This window comes from Rattus norvegicus, chromosome 18 (assembly GCF_021556685.1).
Source record: "Rattus norvegicus strain SHRSP/BbbUtx chromosome 18, alternate assembly SHRSP_T2T, whole genome shotgun sequence".
Taxonomy (NCBI): Eukaryota; Metazoa; Chordata; class Mammalia; order Rodentia; family Muridae; genus Rattus; species Rattus norvegicus.
In genome coordinates this window covers 65898089-65916795 of record NC_141551.1, presented here as the reverse complement: position 1 = coordinate 65916795, position 18707 = coordinate 65898089, and the positions used below count along the sequence as shown (strand labels likewise).

Below are 18707 nucleotides of genomic sequence, written 5' to 3'. Positions count from 1 at the left end.
ACTACAAAATTGTTTAGGGGCTGGAAAGGTGGCTCAGAAAGTAAAACGCTTACACTGCAGGTATGAGACCTGAGTTTAGATGCACAGCACTCATGTAAAAGAGCTGGCAGATTGGCATTTGCCTGTGGCCACAACTGCTGGCAAGGAGAAGCCAGGAGGATTTTTAGGGCTTACTAGCCAGCTACCTGCTTTCGCTAATTGTTGGGCCCCAAGTTCGGCAAGAAATCTCATTTTTAAAGAAAGAAAAATTAAAGTTAGTAAGGATTAAACATGACACCTGATGTCAACCTCTGGCTTCCATATCTACATGTGTGCATGGATACACACATCTATACATACATACATATGAGTACATACATGTGTGCGTGCATGTGCATACACACACACACACACACACACACTCACACACACACACACTGTTTACATCTCCTAAATGTCGTAACTGAGTCTTAAAATCTTGGTCAATTAGAGATTGTGAAAATTTTATTCTTTATGCTGCGATTTAATTTGAAGGTTATATGAAAAGGGCTGGAGTCCCTTTCCCCATGCCTTCCAGTTCAATAATGAATGTCTGTGCAGAATAAAATTATTATACCATAATCGAAAAATATGTTAATTGTGTGCAATTTTTAATACTGAGGAATTTTTTATTGTCTAAACATTGTATTTCAGATTACAGAATCTTCATCCATTTGCAATGCTTCAGGATGAATAAGTTGGGCTGGAGAGATGGCTCACATCAGGCAGCTCATAACTCCAACTCCAGGGAGTCTGATGCCTTCTTCCGGCCTCTGTGGGCATGCACCCATGCCCACAGAGTCAACCATAGAGTCATAATAACAATAATAAAAAAATAAACCTTCAAGAATTAGTTAAGTAGTTGATTTGGCTTTTCGACTTTTGCTGTATTAGAACATACACATAAAATTCACTATCGCGGCCATTTCTCAGTGAATGCTTTCATAGTATTCAACACATTGCCAATGTGTAGCCATCACCACTGCCAGTACCTTTTGATCCTTTATAACCATGAAGTAATCATCCTTCTTTCATCTTGCCCCATTGAAACCCCACCTCAAGTTATGTCTCTGATGATCTATGTCCTCATATGACTTTAGAATCCGATAGCTTTTCTTTCAGATAGTGAACCATTTTACTTGTATGATGTCCATGCTGTTCATCTGCATTGTAGCAAGTCACTGGTGCTGTTCTCTCTCAGAACTAGCCCTTTCCCCTTCTCTAAGGTTTCACAGGTCCTTTCTGTTCTGAGATTCAAGGTTATGTTGCTTTAGGTGCCTCACTAACACTCCTGAAGTTGTCGAATATTCTTACAAGAAACCTTCAGTGAATCAAGTGATTTGGAAACATACCAGAAGGTAAACGTTGGGCAGAAACAGCAGAATGACGTCTGTGTTGTTTGCTACTGACACGTTTGCACAGGAGAAACACCTACTATGCCTTCCAGACACTATTCTGACTTGTTGAGAGGATAAACAAGAAGAGGTTTGATGATTCTTCAAATTAAAGACAAACTAGACTTGTGTGTGTGTGTGTGTGTGTGTGTGTGTGTGTGTGTGTGTGTGTGTGTGTGTGTGGTGTAGGGGTGTGAGGGAAGGGAGATGCATGTATGGGGTCTAGTCTCCAATTGCAGACTTGGTTCTTTCCTTCCTCCTTGCCTTTATTTCCAGGACTGATCTCAGGTCCTCAGGCTTTTGTAGCAAGTAGGTTTATCTATTGAACTGTCTTGTGTGTCCCAAGATAGAATTTTTTTAAACAAAAATAGCAGCAAATCTCTCAGAAGCATTTTAACATTTACTTGTCGTTACAGTTCAGGAAAACGATACCAACTTAATGTGTAAGTAATGAACTCATCGGTTGGTGTCCAGACATAAATGGAAGAACTGCAAAGCTACTTAACCCCCATGTACAAAGGAGACAACGCTAATAAGATCTGAGGCCATCAGTGCCTCAGAATATACAAAATGTTGGTAGCTTCTACATCAGAAATCTGTTTAGGGCTGGCATTTGTCCCAAAATAGGAGGCAAGTGCTTAAAAGGGAAGGTCAACGAGAACCATTACAGAAAATGGTCAAAGATTTTGTGTCCTTGAGTGTTGTAAGCACAGTCACAACAGCACTGAGGCAGTATGGACCTTTTCTCTGTCTGTAATTAACACTTCACTTCCTCCTCCGAGGTGGATCGCATTCTAAAGAATAATTATGTATTATTTGCTTTAATCACACCTGCACGGATGCATCACAGTGATTTCCACAGCGTGCTTTAATTGTTTCTGGTGACTGCAGGTATAAAGGACAGTGGGTTGTGAAAAATATTCCTGGAGTAAGCTTGAGGTATTTCCAGCACAAGAATGGATAGAAAGCACGGAAAATACGTAGTGAATGTGGAGCACTCTGCAAAACAGCAGGTGAGTACTGTCTCTCCATTTTTATATTTCGCCATCATTAAAAATCTCACGTTTAGTGTCAATGACATCTCTTTGCTCTTACGTAGTCAAGATCTTATCTCTGTAGCTTTCTCCAAAGGAAGATTCTGCCCCATTCCTTCTTTAGTGATGTATTTTAAAAAAAATGTCACATTAGACATTATTTTAAATAATTATAATTATAAAGTAGTAAGAATGTCTTGATGACTATATGATACATAAATAATAACAAGTGACTATATGACGTGTAAATAATAAATCATTGTTTATAAACTGTTATAATATACAGTATATATATACATATATATAATATACAGTACCATATTATGATATAAATTAATTTATATCATAAATTAATAAATCATCTGAAATTAAGGATCATCTGAACATAAATCCTCCATGACAGCATTGTAATTATATTTTTGCAATGTGATGCTTTGGGTTTTATGTTTGATAAGTTTGTCTCTCAAACTGCAAACAATCAAGCAGACAAACCTATCAGACCGAAATTGTATGTAGCCATTGGTCCATAAGGGTTTATTACTAAAAGTGTAAAAAAAAATGTATACTTTTCATTCAATATTGATAAAACAGAAAAAAAAAACTTGGCAAGACCTCCATGATAACTTCAGTTAGGCATTTCATAAGTGTGAAATTTTTTAAAAAGATAACAACTCAATGTTTAATGAAGAAAATGAAAGGTAAATCACTAGGCATGTTTAAGAAAGTTTTAACTTACTAACAGATGCTTTTCTTCCTGAATGCTGGAGAATTGGAAATTAATAATACATACTATTGGGAAAGAAATCTAATATCAGTGTTTCATGCAAGATAACATTAATCTCTTTAAATCTTTTTATACCAAGAACTACTTGGGTATGGTTTCCACAAATGCTTGTATGTATGTTTGTATCTGACTAAACAATATTTGGTATGGGGACAAAGAAGGGTATATTTTGAAAATTAAAATGACAAGCTAAAATTCTCCATGTAAAGACTAACTGAAAGGAGCTTGAGAGAAATATTGCCATGGCCACAGGCACTGTGGCAATCACTCTGCATGAAACATTTATGAGATCTATCAGAGAGAGAATGCGTGCTCTTTGACTAGTGATATTTTTGATTAGTGATAGTGTTAACAAAGGAATACACAAACAAGTACACGGCATCAACAAGAAGCATGCTGGGAGACTTTTCATTCATGCACACACTAGAAAGGCTTTCCTCTTTTTCAAGATATCCCAGTGTTCTGTGTTGAAAACAGTGTCTCCTAACTGTTTATCTGTCATCTTGATGCTTTTAGTTGAGAACGCATTTTCACATGTTTATAAATATCCCTTCATATTCTTCTTATAGTATGTTTCTTGACAATAGCTATTTCAGCTTACTATACATATTGATGTAATTCCTTCAAAAACTTTACTTTTGAGACTAACCTCAAATGCTATTACTGAAAAGTTGCTTCAGATAATAAACAATAAAGGAGGCGAACCTTGCTGGGTAATTTTCAGTTAGGAATATAGGTCAGTCCTTAGTGAGTTAGGAGTTGCCTACAGAATTTTGTCTGCCAGTTACAGGCATGCACATGCCGGATGCTTCTGGTTATTATTAGTTCATGCCAATTACATGATTCTACAATCGCCATATTCTCAAGCTATTCCAACTTCATAGATACCACCTATATTAAGAACCATAGTAACTTAACTCAGTAAAATGGTTAGCCAGGCTGCAATGTCTCTTCAAATCTGAGACCTGTGGAGTCATATTGCTGTGATGTGAATTCACTCATCAGCTGCTTGCAAAGGGCTAGCATTCAAAAAGGGCCAGACAACTCAGAGAAAGAAAATGGCCTGGTGAATTGATTTTACTTCTCCTAAATTATTCAAGTTTGTCAGCCATGGCCAGACTGAATGAAACCAACACAGTAGGATGAGCTCAGCATGACCAAGTCCACACCCCCTCACATGTGCTTAGAGAACAGCACATTTAATTTTTCTCATTAAACACAGAGCAGTTGTCTTCAATTATTTGATTTTTATATTTACAGAAATACTTAACTGATTTGTTTTCATATAAACAATTTTTGATTTATCAATATTTAGTAAAACTTGTACTTATCATTCTTTTAATAATAGTTTTTATAACGGGTCAACTGCTCCATAAAAGTCTAATTTGAACATATTTAATATTTGTTATTTGTAGTTTAAAAGTTCTAATGGAGTGTTCAAGTTGGTTGAGCATTAATTCTTATCTACTTAATGGTGGGTAATAAAATGAATGTGATATTAAACAATTCCTAGTAGTATCCATAGTAATAAAATCATTAATGCCACAGTAATGGTGGCACCTGCTGGCGAATGAACACAGCTGTGCTAGATATTCATTTCTTTCATTACTTTACATCTTTTTATTCAGTCACCTCAGTAAATCTATGGCAGGTGACTCAAAGTAGAGTGAATTCGGGCAACAATGCTGTTGAGTCCGGGTGAGACAAGAAAATATCATATCCTATGAGATGAAGAGTCTCATGTGATTCACATACGTGAATTTCTATATTTGTGTTTGTGTGATATGTGATGTGTCATGTGTGTGATGTGTGTGTGTGTCAGTGTGATGTCTGTGTGTGCGTGTGTGATGTGTGATGTGTGTGATGTGTGATGTGTGTGTTTGTGTGGTGTGTGCATGTGTGCGTGTGTGTGTGTTTGTGTGATGTGTGTGTGTATGTGATGTGTGTGGTGTATGTGTGTGTGTGTGTGTGTGTGTGTGTGCGCGCGCATGCGTGTGTGTGCCTACAAGAGTATACAGGTCCACATGTCCATATGTGTGCATGTAGAGACCAGAGCAGGACACGAGGCATCTTCCTCTATTCCTTTCTATTTTATCCTGAGACAGGTTCTTCACTGAATGGGAAGCTTACTAGTTTGGCTAGACTGGTTAGCCAGAGGTGCCTTTTGGATCAATCTGTCTCAGTGTCTTAATGCTAGGGCTACTGACAAATGACCACACCCAATTCTTCTGTGGGTTCGTGGGATTTAGACATGTGTCCTCTTGATTCCAGGGAAAGTGCACTTACACATTAATTCCCTTTCCCAGGCACATGTAACATTTTTAAAAAAACAGACAGATAGACAGACAGATGGACAAATGGACAGAGTCTCATTCTTTAGCTCAGCCTGCTTTCAGAGTCATTCTAATTCTCTTGCCTCAGCATTCCAAATGCTACTCCAAAGTATAGCACTGCAGTGTTTTTGAAACGTAACAAAAACTTTTGATCAGTATCATGGACCTACTGGGGTCTCAGGTTCCCTGCCTTCTTCTCATCTCTCCACTCCACATTTTAAGAAAATACACTACCCCAAGGCTTTCCCCATAAATTCATTCATTTTTTAATTCTCATCTATCCCTCCTTTTCAACATTTACAATTAGAGTAACTATTAATTATCTTTGAATTGGAACCGGATATAGATCTCTCCTGAGAGACACAGCCGGAATATGGCAAATACATAGGTGAATGCCAGCAGCAAACCACTGAACTGAGAACAGGACCCCCGTTGAAGGAATCAGAGAAAGAACTGAAAGAGCTGAAGGGGCTTGAGACCCCATATGAGCAACAATGCCAAGCAACCAGAGCTTCCAGGGACTAAGCCACTACCCAAAGAATATACATGGACTGTCCCTGGGCTCCAACTGCATATGTAGCAATGAATAGCCTAGTAAGAGCACCAGTGGAAGGGGAAGCCCTTGGTCCTGCCAAGACTGGACCCCCCAGTGAACGTGATTGTTGCGGGGAGGGTGGTAATGGGGGGAAGATGGGGAGAGGAAGCCCATATAGAATGGGAGGGGGAGCGGTTAGGGGTATGTTGGCCTGGAAACCAGGAAAGGGAATAATATTTGAAATGTAAATAAGAAATACCCAATGTAGTAAAGATGGAAATAAATTATCTTCGAATCATCTTAGTCTCCCTGTTAACAAATACAATTTTGAGAATGTCATTTTGTTCTTGTAAAGATTTTTCTTCTCATATCCATATCATAAACTAAGTAAACTATTCCAGTAGATACGGTTTGGTATCAATTGTGGGAAGGAGTCATTCAGAAATTTGTTCATGAGTGATGAATGATACACACAATATCTAGTGTATTCGTATATGATAACGATATACTACTCACAGTCTGGTACAATGGGAAAAACAGTGCCCTTAACACTACATGGTCTAGGTTTAAGTGGTGGCTGTTGTGTAGTCAGGACAAACCACGCAATTCCTTTGCTTCAGCATTCTTATTCCAAAAGGACTTGAGAAGGCTGATACCTGGTCAGCTATGAAAAAGCATAAATGTCCTACGTGCCTCAGTGGTTTGCAACATGAGCATCTTTAACACTTGTTTGATATAATGCAGAAGGCAGATGACACACATTCCTCAAAACCAGTTTAAATATAGCAAGAAATCTTCTCTCCGGGATTTTCATTCTCAGAAAGTAAGAAAACATTTATTCCTTTCGAAGGTCACACTTCATTAGCTTTTGACAGGAATGTTTACTTTTAGAATTGCGGTCACTGGGATTTTGCTTACTTGTGTTTCATCTCTGTAGCCAAGCGTGTGTCCCCATGGCCAAGAAGTTCAGCATCCCACATGCTGGTGTCCACCTTCAAATGAAGTAACTGGAAATGTCTCCTCCAACTTGCCTGGGGTCTGGGTGAGCCCAGGAATCCTTGCACATTCAGAATGCCAACACCCAGAGCCCTGCAGCCCACAGGTAATATCTGCTGTGGTCCCTTTCTGCTGGCTTACGTTGTGTTTTACCATGACATGCACTGAGTCTACTCTTTTCCGGGCCATGTAGTTAGGAAACTGTCTGCATTCACATTCTATGTGTACTCAGTACTGTTACAAGTCACCATGAAGCGATTCTTTGAAAGAGTATTATTTGATAATCAGTTTTTATAGAACTAATTTCGAGTCCTGAACTCAAGTGGTCACTAAAGGAAAATAAACTAAATGAAAATCAAAGAAAACTGCATTAATCAAAGAAAAATATGAAATATGAATATCTGCTTCCAATAGACAGTTGAGCGAACAAAGAAGCAAACATGTTGGAATAGTGTTTCACTGGCTGTTTCGACTTTGATAGGAAAGTTGTGCTGTGTTAACCTTCATGGGTCCTACTTAATGGATGACGGCTACTTGACTTTCTTACACTGTATTCATATACAGCTCCTAAGGCTGTGTGTGGTACTCTATATAGATCTCCAAATTCTGACACTGGACCATGTGAGTTTTACCTAAAATCTGAACTGTACTTTGGAGCATCTCCACTACCTTTGGAAGTCAGACTCAGCTTTTTTCTTTTGTCCGGAGCTGGGGACCGAACCCGAGGCCTTGTGCTTGCTAGGCAAGCGCTCTACCGCTGAGCTAAATCCCCAACCCCAGACTCAGCTTTGATACCTGAGTCCATGTTCAATTGATTGAATTGTTTTTACTTCATCATCCTGTCTCTAAGTATTCAGCCCTGAGAAAAAGGTCTAGAATTGGCTGACATTATGTAACAGTTGGACTGGTTCCTCAGCTCCTGAAATCTCTCCTGTCCTCTACATAATCTTGTTATTTGGACCAGAATATTACTTTGAGCTGAATTTCTTGGTTGTGGATAAAATGTCAACCATTTGTATTATGTCAGCAGCAATATGAAATAATGAATACAATTCAATAGATATATTTTCTGTGTACCAGTTTAGCACTCCACACCAATTATAGAATCAGAAGAGCTCTAATCTGGATTTTAATCCTGACTTCACAGTACAATCTCCTGAGGTCTACATAAGACATTTGAATAGATGATGTTAAACTTACATCAATGAAATCAAAACTCTACATTGGAGCTCATGCAAAAAATGTAGATGTGATGTTCAGGGAGTAATGACAACCATTGACCTAAGAGATCAGGGGCATCTAAGGCCAAGGAAAATGAGATTTTAAGGAACTCATCATTTTTGCTAGAGTAGCCAAAACACAGGAACTTTTTCATTGTTTGTTACTTGTAGCATATTTCAGTAAGGAACCTTCTTAAATTTCCCCAAGGCAGTGCTACAGAGCTGTGTGAGCCGCACAGCTTCAAGATCATTTGCTGTTCCCAAGACTTTAAACCTTTGCTCACACTGCTTTGGTCAGGCTTCCCTTGGTTTGGGTTGCCCATCTCTAGCTCTCCTCTCACTCAGCTGCTTTGGTGCCACTCCCATTTCTATTAAAACATCATAGTTTACATCTTGGATCTCTCCTGTCTCTATGCTAACTCTAAGCTTTGGATTCTACTCCTTAAGGGGCTTGTTCTCATCCAGGTGATAAGAAATAACTTTTGAGAACCAGACTCATGTTCCTAATTCCAAATTATACTGTCTTAAGAATTAGTGATTTCTATACGTGTTATTTCTAATATCCATAACAAGATATTTTCAGTCTGATATTTCAAGACAAGGACACTTGAAGATCAAAGAAAGCTGGAAGAGTTTAAAGATTTCATAACTCTGAAATGTAAATAAGTAGAATGAAATAGATTACACTATGTAATATGGCTTATAAAAAGTAGTAATAACAAATATTTGCTAACTCACCTTAGAATCAATAACATAGCTTGCTTTTGTTAAGCCTATCAGCTACAAGTTATTTATACCACTAGTTCACAGGTGAAAGAACAGGTCCAGCCATTTGGCTAATCCAATGCAGATTCCAGAATAGGACTTCAAACTTCATAGATCACGTTTAATATGATTAACAATGTAGGCCTATTATTCAGTTTATGACAAAGACAGAGAATAAATGAGCAGATGTCTGGCTTATCTTATTATAATGCCCATCGCTACACAAAGCTCTTTCTAATATTTTTTGAGAATTTCATATGTGAATACTGAATTCGTATCATTTCCATATCCCTTTCTTCCACTCCAACTCCTCACATGCATGTGCACACACATACACACACATCACTCCCTCTCATATATATAGATATATATTTATATACATATCTCTCATACATATATATGTATCAATAAATAAACTATCTCTATAATCTATCTTTATCTTCATTATATCTCTATTTCTATATTACTCTCTAATATATATCTTATATTACTCTCTAATATATATCTTATATTACTCTCTAATATATATATGCATATATATATATATATATTTCATGGAAGAGAACATACTACCAACTCTTTAAGGAAGTTCTTTTTCACTGTGTATCTCTAGATGTTAAACCTGGGGAGAAAATAATGACCATAGCCTTCTGGTCTTACTAGGACCTAGCTATTCATCTGTATATCGAGGAACACAAAGTTGTAAAGTGTATTAAAAAGATTGCTATTCTAAGTTAATACATCACCTGACAATCAGCATTCCTTAAAGAACCTGGATTCCTAAAAACAATTTTAAGCCCATATACAGTATCATTCCTTTGCTAATGAAATAGGCATTGACCACTATGTAGGTATTAAATGGAAAAGTAAGTTCCAGCAGACACTACATGGTGTAGAAGAGTTACTATCTGGCATTATGTATAGAGTGCAGGGGACAGAAAAAGTATTCTCAATGATAGGTGAAGGGCAAACATGACATTTCCATCTGATAAACTGGCCTATGCCAGCGTTCTAACTTACAGGTAAGCATGGTACAAGTTCATTGAAGAAACAGAGCAGAGGCCCAAGTAACCCAAGGTCATCGCTCAAGCTCAAGCAGAAGGGAAGGAGACTAGGACTAAGGGGTATCAGCAGAGATAGAGAGAAAGCGGACAGTATTGGAATAGAGCAGAATGAAGTAATAGGGCTTAGCAATATGTTGGTATGCTTCAGGAATGACCCCCTCACTCTAGCTAGTGGAACTGAATAGATGATCTAGGTCAATTTGATGAGAACAGCGAAGCTAATCAGGATTCACTGGAAGTATGTTATTATATATGAATTGGAGGCATCTATGAGACATCAAAGGAGTGATATCTGTGTTCACTTGAAGACTGGAGGATAGGCCTGGACCATAGATAACCTTGAAAGACACTCAGTTTATGAAAATATTGAAACCAATTGGAAGACGCAAATGTAGATCTTATTTTCCGTGATTTGACTTGGGAATAAAATTTTTGTGAAATATTGCCTCCTTCATCCACACAGCGACGACTTTCACACAGTGGCTGATTGTAATAATTGTGATAGAAACTGAGAGCAACTATGGGAAAAAAAGAGAAAGTTGCTAACTCCAAAGCAAGACCGGAAGAGATGAATCATGGGACCATTAGCAATAAAGGTCGAGCACGAGTGTTGAGCCTTCAAAAGAAACGGTGAAGATTCTGGGGAATTGGGAAGAAATCAAAGAGACTGAAATACCACAGAAGCAAAAGAAATAGACAGTTCCAAAAGGGAAGGAATGGTCCCCAGCGGCAGTTGTTGCCAAAGGTTTAAGTCAGAAGAGTGCTTGTCCATGTCACTAAGATCTCAGTGTGTGAGCACAATGGGTGACATTTTCAGTGGCACGATGAGACCCGATACCACATTGCACTGTGTGGAAGAATGTGCAAATGCAGACACTGAGTGTAGACAACTACAAGGAGATGTTGTTTTTCACAGAAAAGGAAAATACGTAAGAGGGCCTTCGTTTGTGGGTGTGTAAAAGGGGACAGATTGGAAGTGAGGAAAGCAGTATTCAGTCTGCGAGGAAGAGAGGGGACTTAAACCGGAAAGTTGGTGGGAAGGCTAGAGATCAAGGCTTACAAAGAACAGGTTAGGGGGTGTTGATAATTGGAGAATCTGGACTCATTTGGGTGCAAAATGTGTTTAGAGTTTCAATGTATCTTCTCATCACTTCTGTGTTAATCTAAAGCTGCCATAAAATACAAAGTCTGTTTCTTAAAAATCAAAAGAAAATATAATTAGAAAAGAGGTCTTAAGAGGTTTGACTTTTCTAACATTTGAGAAAGGATGAATTACTTCCCACCTTGATATAACCAGGACTTTTATGACGAAAGTTCAGAAACCTAGTGATTCAAATAATGGTATAAGTTATAAGAAATAGAAACGAGATGGTAAATTATAAGCGGTTTCCTTTATTACTAATATTCTAATTATACTTTACATAGGTGACTGGAAATGGCCGTGGTGACTGGGGTTTGTGGAAAGTCTTCCTGGCTTCCCTTTTAGCCTCTGTGCTAACAACAGCGATCGGAGTACTCATACTAAGCTTGGTGAATAGAAGCACAAACCCCATTGTTATCCAGGTATCCCCAAACACTGAAGCCTCTACAGTTACACCTCAAACAACCTCTAGTCCTTCTCAAACAACAGCCATCACTTCCACAGGGTTGACGACCACCACAACATCCCCTGAAACTACAGCCACCACAGCCACCACGACTTCTACTGAATCTTCAGGGACATCCACTGCAGCGCCCACTGAAGCTAGTACCACAACATCCATGGCTGTGACTTCAACTCAACCTGTGACCACAACAGCCACCACCACCACCACCCCATCTGTATCCACAAGCACAGCTACAACCTCTGCTGCGTCCACTGAAACACCAGCCACAAACGCCGACTCGACTCAACCTGAAACTACGGCAACTTCCGCGGCAAGTGAAACCACAACCACCGCCAGTACCACAACCACTGCCAGTACCACAACCACTGCCAGTAGCACAACCACCGCCAGTGCTACGGAAACTTCAACTCCTGCATAACCCATCAAGGAAGTGGTTATGACCATGGCTGCCATTGGGTCTCCATCTGGATCTCGTAAGTCACTATTGCAACAGCTGCTCGAATCAAGATGCCACCACGTTAATAATAAACCCTCTAACTGTGGAAGCCTCAATAGCACCAGATGCTACAACAACTGAAAATTAGTTGGGAGACAAAACAGTCATGACTTTCCTTATTGTTTTAATGGGACCTTGGTTCACTTAAATTGACAACTAATGCCACTTGCATTTAACCTACAACTGTAATTTCTGCCTACAATAAAAGTGCTCTTTATCCTCCTTATGTAAGTTATAATCTCCATTTGGCCATGGGAACCAGGCATAAATGCCACTTTTGACAGAATCACTGTCAATCATAAAAGTAATTTAGTGTATGTCAAGTACACTTTTAGTTATCGTTCCTGTCAATCACCTTGTCCTTACTTCCACACTGACTTTTCTCCAAACTACCTCTTCCTTACTAGCTGAGTTGAACATATATCACTGACATGTCTCAGGCATGCCCACAAGAAGAATGCAAATTGGAGAATAGTAATCCGGATCATTATTAGTACAATAGTTATCCCAATTTTCACAAAAACCAACCCATACTTACTAAATGTATTAAAATTTTTAATATGACTGAGCTTTTAAGTTATAAGACCCTTAACTTGGTTCTACAGCTCCAATAGCGTAATTCTGTACAGGCAAGCGAGCCAGCTGGTTCATAGGTAGGAAGTCACTAAAAAGTTTCATCTGAAATATAGCAAAATTAGGCATTTAGATTTTAGTAGATTTTTCCTTTTTTTTTTTTTTTTGGAGCTGGGGACCGAACCCAGGGTCTTGCGCTTCCTAGGTAAGCGCTCTACCACTGAGCTAAATCCCCAGCCCAGTAGATTTTTCCTAAGTTTCACAACACTGCACTTCTCTGTGCATAAATTCATACATTAAAATAGAAATTTTATGCACAGAAAATTTGCACACATTTATTTATAAAAATGCTAAATTTAAATAATTGTTTCCTCTATGTTGAAATTTATTGTTTCTCTAGCCTCCTCTATATTATAAATATCTTATAATAATTTTTTCATAAATTTGGACATCATAATCTCTCATTGTATAGCCTAAAGACTCACACCATAGGCTGTTGATCTTTGAAAAAAATTTCAATTAGAGAAGACAAAAGTAATCATTAAACAACTATAGTATACCAGGCACTATCATAAAAGTTTCTCAGGTATTTGGCTCAATTTCTAGCTTTCACATTGTTCTTTAACCATAGGGTAGATCTGTGACTCAACATTTTCTCTATTACCCTTCCTGCTTCAGTAGCAGCTGAACTAGATAGGAGTTCCTCAGATTTAATATATTTAATTAATAACATTTGATAATTTTTATCTTCAAAGTAACTGTTGATCGAAAGTATGTATTTTTACATTTGTTCAAGAAATTCATTACTGAGCTCTTCTGTACACTTTGGTAGAGTGACCCTTCAAGATATATATAAATACGTATATATTATATATATGAGTAATAATTAAAGTATGCATAACTGGCATCCCAAACATTCAACTGTTCCTTGTGTTCAGAAATATTCAAATCTCTATTTGCTATTTTGAAATACATAATTATTTATTTTGATTAATTCAATATTATTCATTGTGCAGTCTACATCGATGTCATTTATCCATTCTCTCTTACCTCCCAGCCACTGGAAAAAACCACTTTACTCTCTACACTTAGGAAACCAATATTTAGAATCAAATGTGAGAACGTATGATTTTTCTCTATGCTTGATTCATTTTACTTAATTTAACAGTTTCCAGTTCCAAAAATGGTGCTCATACGACAGAATTTCAAGATATATATATGTATATGTATATGTATATATATATATATGGTTAAGCATATTCACTAAGTACAAATTTCACATCATATTCATCCATCCACCCACCCACCCATCCATGCACCCACCTACCCACTCATCCATGCATTCACCCACACACCCATCCAGGCATCCACCCATGCACCGGCACTTTGTTTTCATTTCCTGTCTATTGTGAATGGTGCAGTGCATCAAGGACATGCAGATGACTCCTCAATCAGCGTTATTTCTGTTTGGTAAGTGCTCAGTGATGGGACTGTTGGATCACTTTGTCATCCTAGTTTTTAAAGTATACAATTTCCTACAATGTCTATATTAATTTGCATTCCCAATAATTTCATGTGAAAATGTCCCCTTTTCTTCATTTTCTCTATAATATATATATATATATATATGCATGCATATAATTTTAATAGTAGATACTCTATTGTATCTACATCATTGTGGTGCAGGAATACATTTCCAGCATTTGAGATTTGCATTATATTGGGGGACGGAGGGCATGTCAGAGAGTTGAAAGTGAGCACGTGGAGGATGTGAACAGGAGTGCCATCCCTCACACTCTCTCTACGGTAATCCTATGGGTTGCCTTTCCTTGCTGAATAAGTCCTGTGGGCAGCTGCCAGAGGCAGTGCGGCACGTCCAGTGGCTTTTGGGCCTCCTACTCCGTAGGAATTGGCAGCACCTGCCTCTTGCTATGATGGTCCCAAATACTTTATATCATGGCCAGAATGTTCCTAGCTGGATTAAGGTGGTTGGTGCTACAGAGATACAAACCTTTCCCTAAACATGTAATACGAGTTTTAATAATAACGACAGTCGCCAACCAAAGTGGAAGCAAAATAAAACACAGACATCTGGTTCATCTGCCTTTGTGGATCTAAACAGAATATTAGAAACTATTCTCTCAGCTTGAAGGGGCTCGAGACCCCGTATGTACAACAATGCCAACCAACCAGAGTTTCCAGGGATTAAGCCACTACCCAAAGACTATACATGGGCTGACCCTGGGCTCCAACCTCATAGGTAGCAATGAATATCCTAGTAAGAGCACCAGTGGAAGGGGAAGCCCTGGGTCCTGCTAAAACTGAACCCCCAGTGAACGTGATTGTTGGGGGGAGGGCGGCAATGGGGGGAGGATGGGGAGGGGAACACCCATAAAGAAGGGGAGGGGGAGGGATTAGGGGGATGTTTGCCCGGAAACCGGGAAAGGGAATAACACTCGAAATGTATATAAGAAATACTCAAGTTAATAAAATAAAAAAAAAGAAACTATTCTCTCTCTCTCTCTCTCTCTCTCTCTCTCTCTCTCTCTCTCTCTCTCTGAGATATGCATGTGTGATGTGTTTGTATGTGATGTGTGATATGTTTGTGTGTGATGTGTTTGTGTGTGATGTGTTCGTGTGTGTATGTGTTATGCATGTGTGATGTGTTTGTGTGTGTGTGTGGGGGGGTAGAGCACACATATGGAGGGCAGAGAACAGCTTTGTGGAGTGGCCTCTAGACCATGTTTGAATGGATTCAAGGAATCAATCTTGGGTTTTCAAGCTTGTGCAGTAAGCATAGCCTACCCACTGAGCCATCTTGCAGACCCAAAAACAGAAGAATTCACAGGGTTCTGAATTGAACAAACTGACCTGGTTGGGGTCAGCGAGGTCTGTTCCAATACTCTGTGTACTGGGTTTGCTTCTTTTTCTTTAAGAAAAAAAATGGCTTTCCATTGACTCTTATTAATAGATTATTATAAGAATGAGTTTCCTTCCCACCATTCAAAGCACTGTGTTCTTCGAAACCTTAGGACCTTAGCTTCACTAAAAAATGAAGGGATTGGAGGGGATGAGCTCTGAAGCATCTTGGAGCCTCACTTTAGGGACCCACCAAACTGGGTGAAGTGTGACATAAGCTAACACTAGTGCTACAGGCTCTCTTTAGGACAGGACTACCAGCATGGTTGTGCTAGGTGCATGGAACTTGGTGACGTCACTGCTGAGGACGATGTTCTCATCACTTTTGACATGAAGTACACGCTGACTTCACAAAATGAGTTGTGCGTGGTTGACCACCTCATCGTTACTCTCACTTTCTGTCTTTAGTGGTCAGGACATTGACAAATTGGGAGAGTATTGGCCAGTTACTGAGTGAAATGGCCCTCATTTTCTCTTATTTTCTTTTCCTAAATTGGGTTATTATGAGCTTCCAGAAGAGAGCCAGAAGGACAAAGAGTCATCTTACTACGTCACACTGGAGCGTACATTCAGCTCTACCCAAAGTCACTGGTGACTCACTCAATCATTTGGTTAAGGTCATATTTGCCAGATTCCAAATGGTAAAGTGCTCATGGTTTTCTCTTTCCTGTATCACTTGGAATCCAGTCATTGAGGACAGCTCGGTTTTATAGTCATCCAATTTAGTAGCATCTTCGCCCTCTTCTCATTAGGCATCAGCAGTGACTAGTCCCTGTTATGATGGTGGAAACCTCTCCAAATATGGCGATGCTGCCAGCCAGATTAAATAGTTTGGTAAGCACATTAAATGGCATCCTAAATTTTGACAATAATTTAAATGAGATATTATTTTTCCTTCTATGGGGAGGAACAAAACAATTCTGTTAATCTAAAGGAATTCTTTTTATTGGAAATTCAGACAATACATCGTGATGGCAGTTTCCCTTTCCATATCTCCTCCCAAATCCTCCGCACTTCCCCCACCATGCAACTTCACGTCTTTTTCTCTACCTTTGTAGAAAATAAACAGGCAAGTAAAAAAGCAAACAAATCAGAATTATAAAATGAGAAAACACAGCAGAAAAAGCACAAGAAACACACACACACACTCTCACACACACACTCACACACACATACACACATTCTTATAGACAATGAAATTATGAAAACACAAAATCAGAAAACATAACACACAAAAGCAGCAAAAGACCAGGAAAATAAGCCATGCCCAAACAAAGCAGTATGAGATGAATAACTCTAGCAAAACAACGTTGGGTTTGATTTGTGTTGGACGTGGACTGCCAGGCAGGAGACCTACACTTAAGCACTGTTCATGGACCCAGTGAGGCACCACTGAAGAGAACTGACTTTTCCGTTGTAAGTGCTTGTCAGTTAGAAAATGGCTTCTTGATTAAGGATGGGAACAAGTGTCCTCTTCCCCTTCTCAGCACTGGACCTCTTATAGCTTGAACTTGTGCTGGCATACTGCCTTAGTCTTTGTGCATAAGTCCTCCTGTGTCTGGGATACAATGGTTTTTGGGGTCATCCATCCTCTCTGGGTCTTACAATCCTTCTCCACTTTCACATAGTTCCCTGAGCCCTGAGGGGAGGAGATAGATGGAGAAGACATTGGAATTACTACTGATTGTTTCGAAGTTTCTCAACCTCTGCCTTGTTGTCCAGTTGTGAGTCTCTGTATTAGTTCTTATCTTCTACATGAAGAAGCTCCTCTGATAATGGCTGAGCGAGGTGCTAATCTAAGTGTCAGCAGGATGCCATTAGAAGCCATTTTAGTGGTGTATTCCACTAAAGGAATTCTTAACTCAAAAATTTTGTAATTATGGATTTAACCTGCCTTTCCAGTAGAACCAGAAGTTCACATCCGTTTGACAGAGATTTTTTTTTTTTGGAAAGTATTTGCAGAATGAATGTGGAAGAAAACTAGAAAATATTTCTCTCAATCCGACTGAAATAATTAACTCAGGGAAGGGTCATGAATCAACACAAAACTCAGGTCCGAAGCTGTGAGGAAGAGTCCATTTGGAATGAAAGAAACAAACATACATTTACAAACTTAGGATCGGCCAGGCTCACTCTTCTCCATAGTTTATCTCAGGCTTAATAATATTTTTTCCAATCATAATCTTTTGAAACTGCAGAGGAAGAATCTGCTTGAGTCTATTTTTTCTGTTCCCTGGTAATGCTGCTAAGATCGTGAGTCTCTTCTGGTACTCACTCTTCTGGAACATTCTTCTCTCATACTTTCTGAGTCCTATATTTTACACACCTTGATGACTCTTTACAGCTCTTGGTGGCTTGACAGTTTCCTTCAGAGTTTGGCCTATATATCTTTGAAACTGTAGGTACATCACCCGCAATGATATGTTCCCCTCTTGGTCATATTACAGAATAGAACTTGTTTGCGGAAGCACCATAGAAGAGAACTCAGTTTGTCTTTTGCTGGTTGTCAGCCAGCACTTCTCAGCATGTCGGCTTTAACACAAAGTACAGAGCTTCCCAGATAAATGGGACACAGAGACATCAAAGGCCAAGAACAGTTGCCAAGTCCTCTCAACTAGGCTCTGCTGTGGGGCCACACCTAGGCTTTGCTCCTTATATTTAGCTCCTGTTTTCCTGGATGGCAATGCCTGTCTCTTTTTCGTACATACCTTGGCATGGTCTTCTGGCTTGCTCGTCTGAGCTAATATGCTGGTTATAGTCTGATTATCATTAAAAACTGCTCTCATTTTTTTCTCTCAGATTTACCATCACACATAATATAGAGTAATAACCAGCAGTGCCAGAGTTCAGATCTGAACTTCTGGAATGTAACGTCCAGTAGTGGTTATTGGTTATCAGATTGGCAAACTGATAGAAAAGTGGTAATACACACTTTCGGGTGGTTAGGGCAGTGAGCAGTTAGGAAGGCA

The 18707-nt window shown here is 39.0% G+C and overlaps 1 protein-coding gene across 1 annotated transcript in view; it reads left to right on the top strand.

The window, feature by feature from the left end:
* Positions 1–13579, top strand: part of Dynap (dynactin associated protein) — a 32069-nt gene extending 18490 nt beyond the window's left edge. The window contains 3 exon segments of the mRNA NM_001400775.1: positions 2304–2425; positions 7036–7200; positions 11569–13579. Coding sequence (NP_001387704.1) covers positions 2369–2425; positions 7036–7200; positions 11569–12168 — 822 coding nt within the window. The 5' untranslated portion in view covers positions 2304–2368 and the 3' untranslated portion in view covers positions 12169–13579.
* Positions 13580–18707: the final 5128 nt, after the last annotated feature.